The sequence below is a fragment of the Oncorhynchus mykiss genome, chromosome 11 (genome assembly GCF_057628025.1).
Source record: "Oncorhynchus mykiss isolate SJ-2025 chromosome 11, ASM5762802v1, whole genome shotgun sequence".
NCBI classification, from domain to species: domain Eukaryota; kingdom Metazoa; phylum Chordata; class Actinopteri; order Salmoniformes; family Salmonidae; genus Oncorhynchus; species Oncorhynchus mykiss.
In genome coordinates this window covers 76727308-76739691 of record NC_143032.1, presented here as the reverse complement: position 1 = coordinate 76739691, position 12384 = coordinate 76727308, and the positions used below count along the sequence as shown (strand labels likewise).

Here is a 12384-nt window from a genome sequence, read left to right as displayed (position 1 = left end):
GAGCCGTTGGCCACGTTACGGTAGCGAGGGGGGGGGGGACCCGCTGGCCATGTGACGGCGGGGGGGCCCGGCCCTGAAAGCTAGATCAGTGGTGGCTGGTATCTTACTGCCTTTTGTCAGTTACATTTAATAAATGGAACGCACAAGAAAACAATCAAATATAAAATGGTTCACCTTCCTCCCATGGACAAAACCAGTTTAGACACGTCAGATGTATTCAACATTTCGGTTTAACTGAACTCATTTAATGTCAATAATACAGATACAAAATTAAAACCTTAAGTCTATCCGATATATTCTGAAAAAAAGATAAAATGTTAATTGACCAGAAAAAACAATACCAGACAATGTCATGATGAAGAAAGATGACATGCGATTTAAGCTGAGTGGCACAGCTGACTGAAACTGTTACAGAACCAAGTTAGGTATATAAAGGAAGACCAATCAAAACACCGACCGTCAGCCCCTAAGCACTTGTGGAGATCTGAGAGCATTGGATGGCGTAAGCAAAATGGAAATCATTTCACTAAGCCTATGACAAGGTAGTGTAGCTATGACAACTTTTGATATACCAAGGCTATCCAGTCTTTGCACGTCTACTCAACTGCCTAAAGGGCTATTTGAGCCAAAACTAGCAAGGAGAAAGGCTTCCACGTGTGCTTGGTGATGTCTAAAAAGACTGACAGAAAGCGTCGTTCTTCCCCTCCTGTGGTCCTGATTGATTGAAACACCAGGAAGTTATGGAGAAGACTTCCTCCAAGCACACAGTAGGGATGAGGGAGAGAGCCACGTGAGGGAGGGGGGAGCAACACACTGCATGTACAAGATGGAAGGAATGGATGGATGGATGGATGAAGAGAAAGTGTGAAGGGGCACGGTGTTGTTTCTACGCTGCCGACCGCCGTCGGATGATAAACGCTCCTCTTTGTAGCTGTCCCAGGTAGATCCTCATCTTGGTGCTGTCGCTGGTCTTCCTCACCCAGATCTGAGGGGAAACCCAACCAATAGGACTCATTATGGTCATTTACAAAAGAGCCTCTATATAATAAAAGCATGGTGCTCATCATATCAGGAGTTCCAAAACTTATCAAAAGAACATCCCACAATTTATATACTGTATTAAACATATCAGGCCATTTTTAGGAAAACTATAATTTTTTCCATCCTATCTTCCAGCTCGAAATGAAAACACATACAAGCTAAGATCTCAATCTTGTTTTATGCTAAGAGCCCTCAAAATTAGAACAGAGCATGGAAAAATGGCCCTTTTACTTAGCCACCTGGGGTTGGAATTCCCTCCAAGCCAACCAAAACTCCAGGACCTATTGTCCCTGGAGGAGTTCAAAGGACAAATAGATGATGAACAAGTTGTTGAGACATGTAGTTGTTCCTGGTTGTCACCCCATGTCACTAGTTTGCGTAGCCTTATGTAAGGAAGCATGTCGTTTTACTTCACAGACAGTTTGCTGTTGTATGCATGCTGCCGTCTGTTGCCCGTTTTGTCATTTCGTTTTTAGCCCGTCCCCACAGGAGGCCTTTTGCCAGGCCATCTTGGAAATAAGAATTTGTTCTTAATTGAATTGCCTGGTTGAATAAGTTTTTTAAAAACACCACCATACAATACTTACACTGCACTTCGGACAGACTACTACGACCACCCTAACTCTATACTAGCAAGTCATGGATCCCTCTAATATATAATGGATTTAAGTGGTATAAGCATAGAGCTGTAGCTGTGGAAATGAGAACTGAAACCCACCTCATTTGTTCCCACTGAGCTGATGACACAGCTGATCTTGGTGTTCTCCTTGGACTCCAGGTGGATGGCCTGGCTCTTATGATACCTGATGGGAAAGCCACAAGTTGTTATTTATAAATAAATAAATAAATAAAATAAAAAAATATAAAATATAAAATATATATATATATATATATATATATATATATATATATATGATAATTATCTTAAATTGCTGTAGGAATTTCTAAGCCTTTCGAAACCATGACCTATAAAATATTACACGTAGCTCATTTAGTATAACAGGATTAATTATCTGGCATTGAGTGAGGGGTACGAGAAGGAATTACTTATATTTAACTAGGCAAGTCAGTTAAGAACAAATTCTTATTTACAATGACAGCCTACCGGGGAACAGTGGGTTAACTGCCAGATTTTTAATCTGTCAACTCAGGGATTCGATCTAGCAACCTTTCAGTTACTAGCCCAACGCTCTAACCACTAGGCTACCTGCCGCCCCAGGAATAACTGTCCACTCAGATAAGGACTTTGAAACCTATAGGACAATATCCTCTTGAGCACACAATCCCTTAAAGATTATAATATATAATCTGACAATGCTGTAATGGAGAGAGAAACAAAATGACCAAAAGCTAGGTAGTCTTTGATTGTGGCTGAGGAGAGAGTCCCTGAGGTAAGTGAAAAGGAGTGACAAGCTGGAACAGACAGAATCAGTAAAAGGTTTATTTCTTTATTGAAGAAAATGTGTCCGCTTGCTTCAGCTGTCTTGCTTTCAGGCAAGCGCATTAGATGAAACATCATTACCGGGAGAAAGGAGAAGAAACACATGTGGTTTCAACCATGGCTGCTGAGTCTTCACCATCCTCTCCCCTCAGCCTTTCTTATCCTAGGTCTGGTGAGACTGTGGGAGCGAGAACGATAGCAGCGAACACTTCACTCAACTGAGATCCTCTCTCACTTCAGAATTGATCAAAGGCTACATGAAAGTCATGGAAAGCCATTTTTAATATCACAGAGGAGCACATTTCACATTTTCCACTCTTCAAAAGGAATTATTCATTGGTGCGTGATGTCCTATGCAGAGAGCTACTCTTTACCCAAAGGGCCTGAGAGGACAGATTATCCCATCCAAGCAAACACTGTCATTTCTGTCAGCCTATGGAACTATCACCAAATGGCATACTGCTCTGTACGCCAAAACCCATGTTCCATCCTCATGATAGCGATGTAATGTAATTTCATGGTGACAGGTAGTATGAGCTTGCCTGGCTAACATTCCAGCCACCCATTGGTTAATATGAAATATGACCTATTGGCCAGAGGGAATGTTACTATAAACATACTACAAACATGATTTCCATTTCTTGAATCTTGTTTTTGAAGTCTTAAAAAAAACAGACATATCAGCAAAGCCAAGAATTCTTCAGTGAGTAGAGCATGAGGATTTACACGGCTGTGGCGCCATCTAGTGGCAAATAAAAGTCAAGCGCATCATGAATTAAAACACTAGGTATTATATTATAGGGAATCAGTTCAGTAGATCTTATATTTAGACCAATCCTATTAAAACAGCGATAAACCACAACAGCAGACAATAAAAGTACAAAATTCCCCCTTTTTGCTGTTTCAGTCAGCTGTGCCACTCAGCTTAAATCACATGTCATCTTTCTTCATCATGACATTGTCTGGTATTTTTTTAAACTTTTTTTAAATGGTCTAATCAACCAATTGAAAAAGATAGTCAGTGTGCATGTACCATCTCTTGTCGTAGTACAGCTTTCCCTCTTCAATGCGGGCCTCATAGCGCTGTGAGGGGGCCTCCATTGGAATGGTGGGCATTTGGTCTGGAGACGACGGAGACACTGGGGGAGAAAACATGGTGTGAGAAAAACTAAAGTAATTTCAATGTAAATAGTTAATTTACTAAAAACGCTGCCAGCCAAAGAGTTCTTGATGTTTAATGTAAATAAAATAAACATGTTTTTGTAGTCTGAACAAAAATCCTGTATAATAACTTGATTCATCTTAATTTTGGCTTGATGGCATTTAGACTGAAACAAAACAATCCAAACAGTTGTAAAAAATGGACTGCTCACATACCTGGACGCTTAGGGGATTTCAGCTGCTTGTTCAGTATTCGCAGATCTTCCAGGATCTGGTCATCGGTTAGCAAATAGTTAAGCTGAGGTGTGGATCGTTAAGGACAACTCGTCTTAATCAAATCATAATTTGTGTGTGTGTGTGTGTGTGTATATATATATTTCTGTGAAGGGGTAAAACTGTATCTAGTAAGTTTTAACCCTGTGAAGATGAAAAGAAAAAGAAGTGAAATGTAACTAATCAGTCAAGACGAGATTCTTTGAAGCTGGACAGTGTCTAACATGGATCAACACTGTTGTAGACAAGACAGACAGTGATTGGACCTCTAGTAAAGGATATCAGGTGCAGGTTTCCTCCGCTTGTCTGGAATGGGGACTGGATCGTTGGGCCGCCTCCTTAACTTCCGTGTCATGATGGGTTTCACCTCCATGGAATCTACACAGGGGTAATATGGAATGAGCTTACCGCCATGCACCCGACACTGTAGAAATATTACTACTAAGTCCACCTGTCAGAGCACTTCAATGGGAATGTACATTCTAATAACTATATGGGTGACACTCATGTGGGTATAACACAGAGGAAAGCTATATTGGTACATGTACACCGAGTATACAAAACTTGGGGCTCCCGAGTGGCGCAGCGGTCTAAGGCTGTAACCAGGCTGTATCACAACCGGCCGTGATTGGGAGTCCCATAAGACGGTGCAAAATTGGCCCAGCATCGTCTGGGTTTGGACGTCATTGTAAATAAAATGTCGATCTTAACGGACTTGCCTAGTTAAATTAAAAAGTTCAAAAGAAAACACCTGCTCTTTCCATGACAGACTAACCAGGTGAATCTTATGATCCCTTATTGAAGTCAACTGTTAAATCCACTTCAAATCAGTGTAGATGAAGGGGAGGAGACGGGTTAAAGAAGGATGTTTAAGCCTTGGAGACGTGGATTGTACATGTGCCATTCAGAGGGTGAATGGGCTGGAGAAAATATTGAAGGGCCTTTGAACAGGGTATGGTAGTAGGTGCCAGGCACACCAGTTTGAGTGTGTCAAGAACTGCAACGCTGCTGGGTTTTAACAAGAATGGTCCACCACCCAAAGGACATCCAGCCAACTTGACAACTGTGGGAAGCATTGGAGTCAACATGGGCCATCTCCATGATCCCAATGTTTGGTATACTCAGTGTGTGTACACACACACACACACACACACACACACACATTCAGTGATCCGATTCAACAGTGCAGTTCTAGTACAGGGTCAGACCCCTCTTTGCCTCCAGAACAACCTGGGCATGGAAATGTTGCTCAGTTGGTAAGAGACCTAACGTGTGCCAGGAAAACATTCCCCACAACATTACACCACCAGCCTCTATTGACACCAGGCAGGATGGGGCCATGGACTCATGCTGCTTACTCCAAATCCTGACTGCCATCTGTATGGCAACAGGAACCAGGATTCGTTGGACCAGGCAATGTTTTTCCACTCAATTGTCCAGTGTTGGTGATTGCATGCCCAGCTGATAGGAGTGGAACCGGTGCGGTCGTCTGCTGCAATAGCTCATCTGTGACAAGGACCGATGAGTTGTGCTTACCGAGAAGCCATTCTGCGCCGTGATTTGCCCATTTGTGGCACGCCTGTTAGATTGCACGATTCTTGCCGTCTTGTCTCAGTAAACCCTAGACACTGCCGTGTGTGAAAAGCCCAGGAGGCTTCAATTGAATGATTAAAAATCTGCAAGTTAGAGAGTGAAAACAATGTATCTAAGACTTTTAGCCCTTGTTAGTATGAAGGTTGTGAGATATAAGATGAGCTAAGAAACTCCATCTCCAAAACACTTCCACTGAGGATAAAATAAGTTAGCCTACATAGTCTTCTTCCTCAGCAAAAACCAACCGTCACCCATCAGTCTTTTTTACCCCCCCCCCCCCCAGAGTGTGATGAGAGGAGGGAGACAGTCTCAGTGATTCTCCTACCGCCTGTCAGCTCCATTGTTAATTTCTCATTCTCTATCATCTTCTTCTTCTCCTCAAGCTCAGCAATTAAGTTTTCCTTCAGCTCCACCTTCTTATCGTCAAACTCTTTCACCGCCGCCTTCTTCTCTTTGATGTAGTTCCTCTCCACCTGTTCTGTCTGAGAGCGAGAGAGAAGGATCCAGAGAGAGAAGGATCCAGAGAGAGAAGGATCCAGAGAGAGAAGGATCCAGAGAGAGAAGGATCCAGAGAGAGAAGGATCCAGAGAGAGAAGGATCCAGAGAGAGAAGGAACCAGAGAGAGAAGGAACCAGAGAGAGAAGGAACCAGAGAGAGCAGGAACCAGAGAGAGCAGGAACCAGAGAGAGCAGGAACCAGAGAGAGAAGGAACCAGAGAGAGAAGGAACCAGAGAGAGAAGGATCCAGAGAGAGAAGGATCCAGAGAGAGAAGGATCCAGAGAGAGAAGGATCCAGAGAGAGAAGGATCCAGAGAGAGAAGGATCCAGAGAGAGAAGGAACCAGAGAGAGAAGGAACCAGAGAGAGAAGGAACCAGAGAGAGAAGGAACCAGAGAGAGAAGGAACCAGAGAGAGAAGGATCCAGAGAGAGAAGGAACCAGAGAGAGAAGGAACCAGAGAGAGAAGGAACCAGAGAGAGCAGGAACCAGAGAGAGAAGGATCCAGAGAGAGAAGGATCCAGAGAGAGAAGGATCCAGAGAGAGAAGGATCCAGAGAGAGAAGGATCCAGAGAGAGAAGGATCCAGAGAGAGAAGGATCCAGAGAGAGAAGGATCCAGAGAGAGAAGGAACCAGAGAGAGAAGGATCCAGAGAGAGAAGGATCCAGAGAGAGAAGGATCCAGAGAGAGAAGGATCCAGAGAGAGAAGGATCCAGAGAGAGAAGGATCCAGAGAGAGAAGGAACCAGAGAGAGAAGGAACCAGAGAGAGAAGGAACCAGAGATTGTGTCGAAAGGCCATAAAATACATTTAAAAAAATGCAATAATTCGCAGGTGAAGGAGTCAGTTGAATTTCCATGTTAGGTAATAATATCAAAACATCCCTTACCTCAAGTTGGAGAAAGAGATCTATAAGAAAGAAACAGACAAATTACAATGTTAACGCTCATGTTGACTGCATTGTCAGTTAATCCCTGGCTGTCACATTGACTTTAAGCACAAAACCAACAACCACAAAAAAATAGTGTTTTTATTCATCATGTACACAGCAGGAATAAATGGTGCAGTAAATGCTTACAAGCTGGCTCCCTCAAAAATGCAGCACACACTTTGGGTGTTCAACTTTAAATGACACAGAATGAGGTCTCTCCATGTGGCAACAACTTAACGGTGACTGCGTGTATCCCAACTGGCACCCTACGCCTTATGGGCCCTGGTCCAAAGGTAGTGTACTATATAGGGAGCCATTTAGGGATGAGCACAGTGATCCTATTCCACAACAGTGCCATTTTCTTACCAGCATTGCGGACTCTCTCCTTGTATTGTTGGTCCAGCTTCTTCATTCTCTTCTGGTACTCCTGAAGTGTTCCTGCAGGGAAGAGTTTAATTAAAATACAGCATATACAGTTGAAGTCAGAAGTTTACATACACCTAGGCCAAATACATTTAAACTCAGTTTCATAATTCCTGACATTTAATCCTAGTAAGAATTTCCTGTTTTAGGTCAGTGAGGATCACCACTTTATTTTATGAATGTGAAATGTCAGAATAATAGTAGAGAGAATTATTCCTTTCATCACATTCCCAGTGGGTCAGAAGTGTACATACACTCAATTCGTATTTGGTGGCGTTGCCATTAAATTCTTTAAACTTGGGTCAAACGTTTCGGGTAGCCTTCCACAAGTATCCCATAATAAGTTGGGTTATTTTGGCCCATTCCTCCTGACAGAGCTGGTGTAATTGAGTCAGGTTTGTAGGCCTCCTTGCTGGCACATGTTTTTTTCAGTTCTGCCCACAAATTTATGGGATTGAGGTCAGGGGTTTGGGATGGCCACTCCAATACCTTGACCTTGTTGTCCTTAAGCCATTTTGCCACAACTTTGGAAGTATGCTTGGGGTCATTGTCCATTTGAAAAGACCCATTTGCAACCAAGCTTTAAATTCCTGAGTGATGTTGCTTCAATATATCCACATCATTTTCGTTCTTCACGATGCCATCTATTTTGTGAAGTACACCAGTCCCTTATGCAGCAAAGCACCCCCACAACAAGCTGCTGCCACCCCCATGCTTCACAGTTGGGATGGTGTTCTTCAGCTTGCAACCCTCCCCCTTTTCCTCCAAACATAACAATGGTCATTATGGCCAAACAGTTCTATTTTTATTTAATCAGACTAGAAAGTATGCTCTCTGTCCCCATGTGCAGCTTGCAAACCGTTGTCTGGCTATTTTATGGTAGTTTTGGAGCAGTGGCTCCTTCCCTGCCGAGCGGCCTTTCAGCTTATGTCGATACAGGACTTGTTTTACTGTGGTTATAGATACTTTTGTACCTGTTTCCTCCAGCATCTACACAAGTTCCTTTGCTGTTCTGGGATCGATATACATTTTTCGCACCAAAGTACTGTAATCTCTAGGAGACAGAAAGTGTCTCATTCCTGAGCAGTATGACAGCTGCGTGGTCTCATGGTGTTTAACTGCATACTATTGTTTGTACAGATGAATGTCGTACCTTCAGGCATTTGGAAATTGCTCCCAAAGATGAACTAGGCTTGTGGAGGTCTACAATTTATTTGAGGTCTTGTCTGATTTATTTTGATTTTCCCATGTCAAGCTAAGTGGCACTGAGTTGGACGATAGGCCTTGAAATACATCCACAGGTACACCTCCAATTGACAAATTATGTCAATTAGCCTATGACAACATTTTCTGGACTTTCCCAAGCTGTTTAAAGGTAGTCAACTTAGTGTATGTAAACTTCTGACCCACTGGAATTGTGAGTGTTTTTTTATAAGTGAAATCTGTCTGTAAACAATTGTTGGAAAATGACTTGTCATGTAAATGTCAAAGTAAATATCCTAAACGACTTGCCAAAGCTATAGTTTATTAACAAGACATTTGTGGAGTGGTTGAAAAACAAGTGTACGTAAACTTCCAACTTCTTATCCAACCAATCTCTGAAAGCAAAGAGCACCACCCTCTGAGGAGCCATCATAACAGTTGTGCAAAATGATAGGTCTGCTCAGCTCTACTTATGCACGCGGAGGAATTCATGACATTGATAATCACATTGATTGTGAATGCAAGGAGGATAATGAACTGATTATAGGATAGGCCTAATTCATAAACGCAGTGAGGATAATTGGAAACAGTGACACTACCCTCTTGGAGTTGCGTCAACTGCCTTTTCAATGATGCCAGCTTGTCTTGGTACATCCTGAAACCAAATAAAACATGATTATCACAACCAACTACTAAATCTGTAACTGTAGTCATTCAAGATCAGGCTACATTTTGAACATCCCATTTCATCCAAGTCAACATATATTCTATCCAGTGTAACCGTGCAATTGGTGGACAACACTCACTGTTCTTTGATTTCCACATAGTCATCCTCATCATGTTTCGCCAGGTCAGTTTCACTGGCATCTTCTGTGTCTGAAAGAGGGAGAAGAAAAAAAAGAAAAAAAATGGCGGACGTCAGTAAGTAGGCTAACAGTTCACCAATATCATATGACATAGGGCCTATGCCAAGAAAACATTTTCAGAACAATTTGTTCAATAGCAAGTCAATGAAATTTCTAATTTTAGGAAAGCTGGAAACAGTAGTAGGATAGATGTAGCTACTCAGTCAAGTTACCTTTATTTGGATCCCCAATGAGTGCGTTACCAGCCATTTCCCTTTAGACTTATACAAAAATAAACTAACAAAGTAAAACAAGGTCGTCTGATAAATGCGAAATGTTATGTCGTAGGCTAAAGTAGCCACACGCAAGATGGCAAGCTAGCTAACTAAGCGTTCAGCTAACAGGCTTGCTCATTTCTATCAAAAAAAAGTTAGCAATTAAATGTTAACCAGAATTGCACAGACCGGGCAGTGACTCCAGATTAGTAAACAGTCGTTTCTTATTTGACCAGCCAGCTAATTCTCAACAAAAGGGTTTACATTGAGTGCCTAACATTTGTCCCGTTGCTAACGCGTAGCAAATTGATGAAGCCAAATACGAGAGCGATTTGTCAAGCTAGCCAATTTAGCTATTAGCAACAGCTAATTCAAGACTTGGCAATTGAACCGGTTTCAAATGTTGTTAGCTAGATGCAATCTCTGCGTGGCCTGCATGAGAATACGTAGTTGTGTACCTATTTTAGATACCTGACTAGCTCGTTAGCTACTGAGTTTGCCAGCGCCAAAGCAGGTTTTGCCGGTGACCTGTCAGCTGATGGTAGCTAACGCTAGCTAGCGGCGTAACGTTAACGCTTGCTAGCTAGTTACAACACCAGTGAATGGTTGACTTAGCATTGACAAGACTAACACAACTCTCCATCAAATACAGGTAACATGAGTAAAGGGTCATTGCTTAAATCTGTAGATATACCCAAAGTTAACAGCACAAATGCAACGTGACATTTGGAAATAGCCTGCATCAGCGCGCGGCCTTAAAACCTAATTTAGCTAAATCCCAACAAACCACCTTCATCTACGCACGTACCCAATGAAATGGCTGGCCTCAAAGTTAACTGGACATGTAAGGAGAGCTGAAATTACAAAATCAAATATAGTTTCTTATACTTCACACCAACAGTGGCAAGACGGTGTCAGAAAAGGCCAATCACTGAAATCATATTGGTGTTAAAGCAAATGAGTCTTTCTTGCCACCTGTCAACCATTACAAATGTTTTACTGAGAATGACTGCCTGCCTGTTTGTTACGAATTTAACTCCAAAATCGAGACTCCAAGTCCAATGCACGGTTACAAAGACTACTTTCTCTCTCTCATATATATATATATATATATATATATATATTACGTTAGCGCTGTCTGTCCACCACTTGACAACGTGTTGCTGTATAAAAATAAAGCCGGGCTTGACCGCTAAACATGAAAGTTAAAAAAGATAATGAACTTGTCCCTCATCTACACTAACAGGTAGCTTTCCTGCCAGGGGCGTATTCATTACAACCAAACGAAAAGGGGCGGGACCTACCTGAATTTGTCCAATAGAAACTCTCGTTTTTAACAGTTTGGACTCATGATTAAACTCCTGCGAACAACAAGCTGGATTATAGAAACCTGTGTTAATTCAACGCTGGCTAGCTAGCGTTAGTTACCCAAGCTGGCGCAAACTTTACTCTTCAATGGGGATGGGTTCATTCTTTAAAAAAAATGTATTAAAAAATAAAAAACGTGCAAAGGTCACACTAGTTTTAGGAGACTATTTGAGAAAAGTAACAACGTTTATTAGCAAATATCACAAGAGTAGCTAGCTAACAAAATGTGCTACATTGGCGAACCTACCTTCTTCCGAGTCTCTTCCCCTGAAGCTTCGATCATCGTCGTCGTCCACACTATCAAGTTCTTCTTCATCATTGTAATAATCTACCATCGGTGATAGTAAAGTAGAAGCCATTTGATGGCAAGTAAAAATGTAAACAAACGTTAGATAAACAATCGATTTGGAATTTGCAGTTCAGAACAAAACAGCGCCTACATCTGTTAAGACCCCATGAGAAGTAAGATGGCCGTTATTGCGCCTGACCAAAATACTTAAAACAAAACTGTAGAGATTCTTTTTAATAGTAATTTTATCACATCTTTGTGTCATGCATACACCAATGTAATAGTATAAATTAAATAGCGTTTTTCCATGAAACAGGGTTAGTTACCAGTATCTTCGCTATATTTTAGCAGTCTAATTAGGCATTTCGAGGTCAGCCCTTGTGCAGAGCAAAAGATTTTCAGCGATTTGTATAAGTTTACAATTAAATGCTATACAGAATTGCACATGCCGGACAACCATTCACTTCATATTAGTAAACCGTTGTTTCTTATTTGACCAGTCAGCTAATTCCCAACAGCAAAGGGTTTACATTGAGTGCCAACATTTGCCACATGTTGATTTGCTAGCCTCGATTTTGTTACGAATTGACCCTGCGCTGGGTCAATCATAACATAATGGCTATCGGGGTAAAGTGCGTGTCTTGAAAGTATTTACGTCCCTCACGTTCACATAACTGTATAGACACTAAACTATTAATATCCCTAAACCTGGGTATTCGAAATAGTTGCTGAGTAGGGTTGTTCGTTTTTTGCGGTCATCACACATACACCGACATATACCTTGACAAAACCATAGGGACCCCAAACACAGAATATCCATTATATTGACCAGGTAATCTAGGTCTAGCAAAAATATCCAGCAGAAAAAGCACTAAAAACCTGCCCAAAGCGCGGAACACAAGGCCATATTTTTTTCCCACGGCAAGAGATGAGTTGCCATATTTATCCTATAAACCATTTTCCATATCGTTAGAGGCAATTAATAAGGAATATTGTAGTAATTTGTAATGACGGTATAAGCAAACTATTGCGAGCTGTCATAACGCA

At 41.7% G+C, this 12384-nt stretch overlaps 1 protein-coding gene across 2 annotated transcripts; it reads right to left on the bottom strand.

Moving 5' to 3' along the window:
- Nucleotides 1-212: 212 nt before the first annotated feature.
- LOC110536385 (sin3 histone deacetylase corepressor complex component SDS3) lies at nucleotides 213-11520 on the bottom strand. Of its 2 annotated transcripts, none has more exons than XM_036936336.2 (11): nucleotides 11296-11520; nucleotides 9367-9436; nucleotides 9160-9215; nucleotides 7301-7372; nucleotides 6893-6912; nucleotides 5835-5991; nucleotides 4199-4294; nucleotides 3860-3946; nucleotides 3516-3621; nucleotides 1760-1844; nucleotides 213-985 (listed from the first exon to the last, which is right to left on the bottom strand). In XM_036936336.2, the coding sequence occupies exons 1-11, from the start codon at nucleotides 11405-11407 to the stop codon at nucleotides 887-889; spliced, it is 960 nt and encodes a 319-aa protein (XP_036792231.1). In that variant the 5' UTR covers nucleotides 11408-11520; the 3' UTR covers nucleotides 213-886. The 2 variants fall into 2 exon arrangements, with proteins under 2 accessions (XP_036792231.1, XP_036792233.1); XM_036936338.2 differs by lacking the exon at nucleotides 11296-11520 and adding an exon at nucleotides 9639-10942.
- Between the last annotated feature and the right edge of the window lie 864 nt (nucleotides 11521-12384).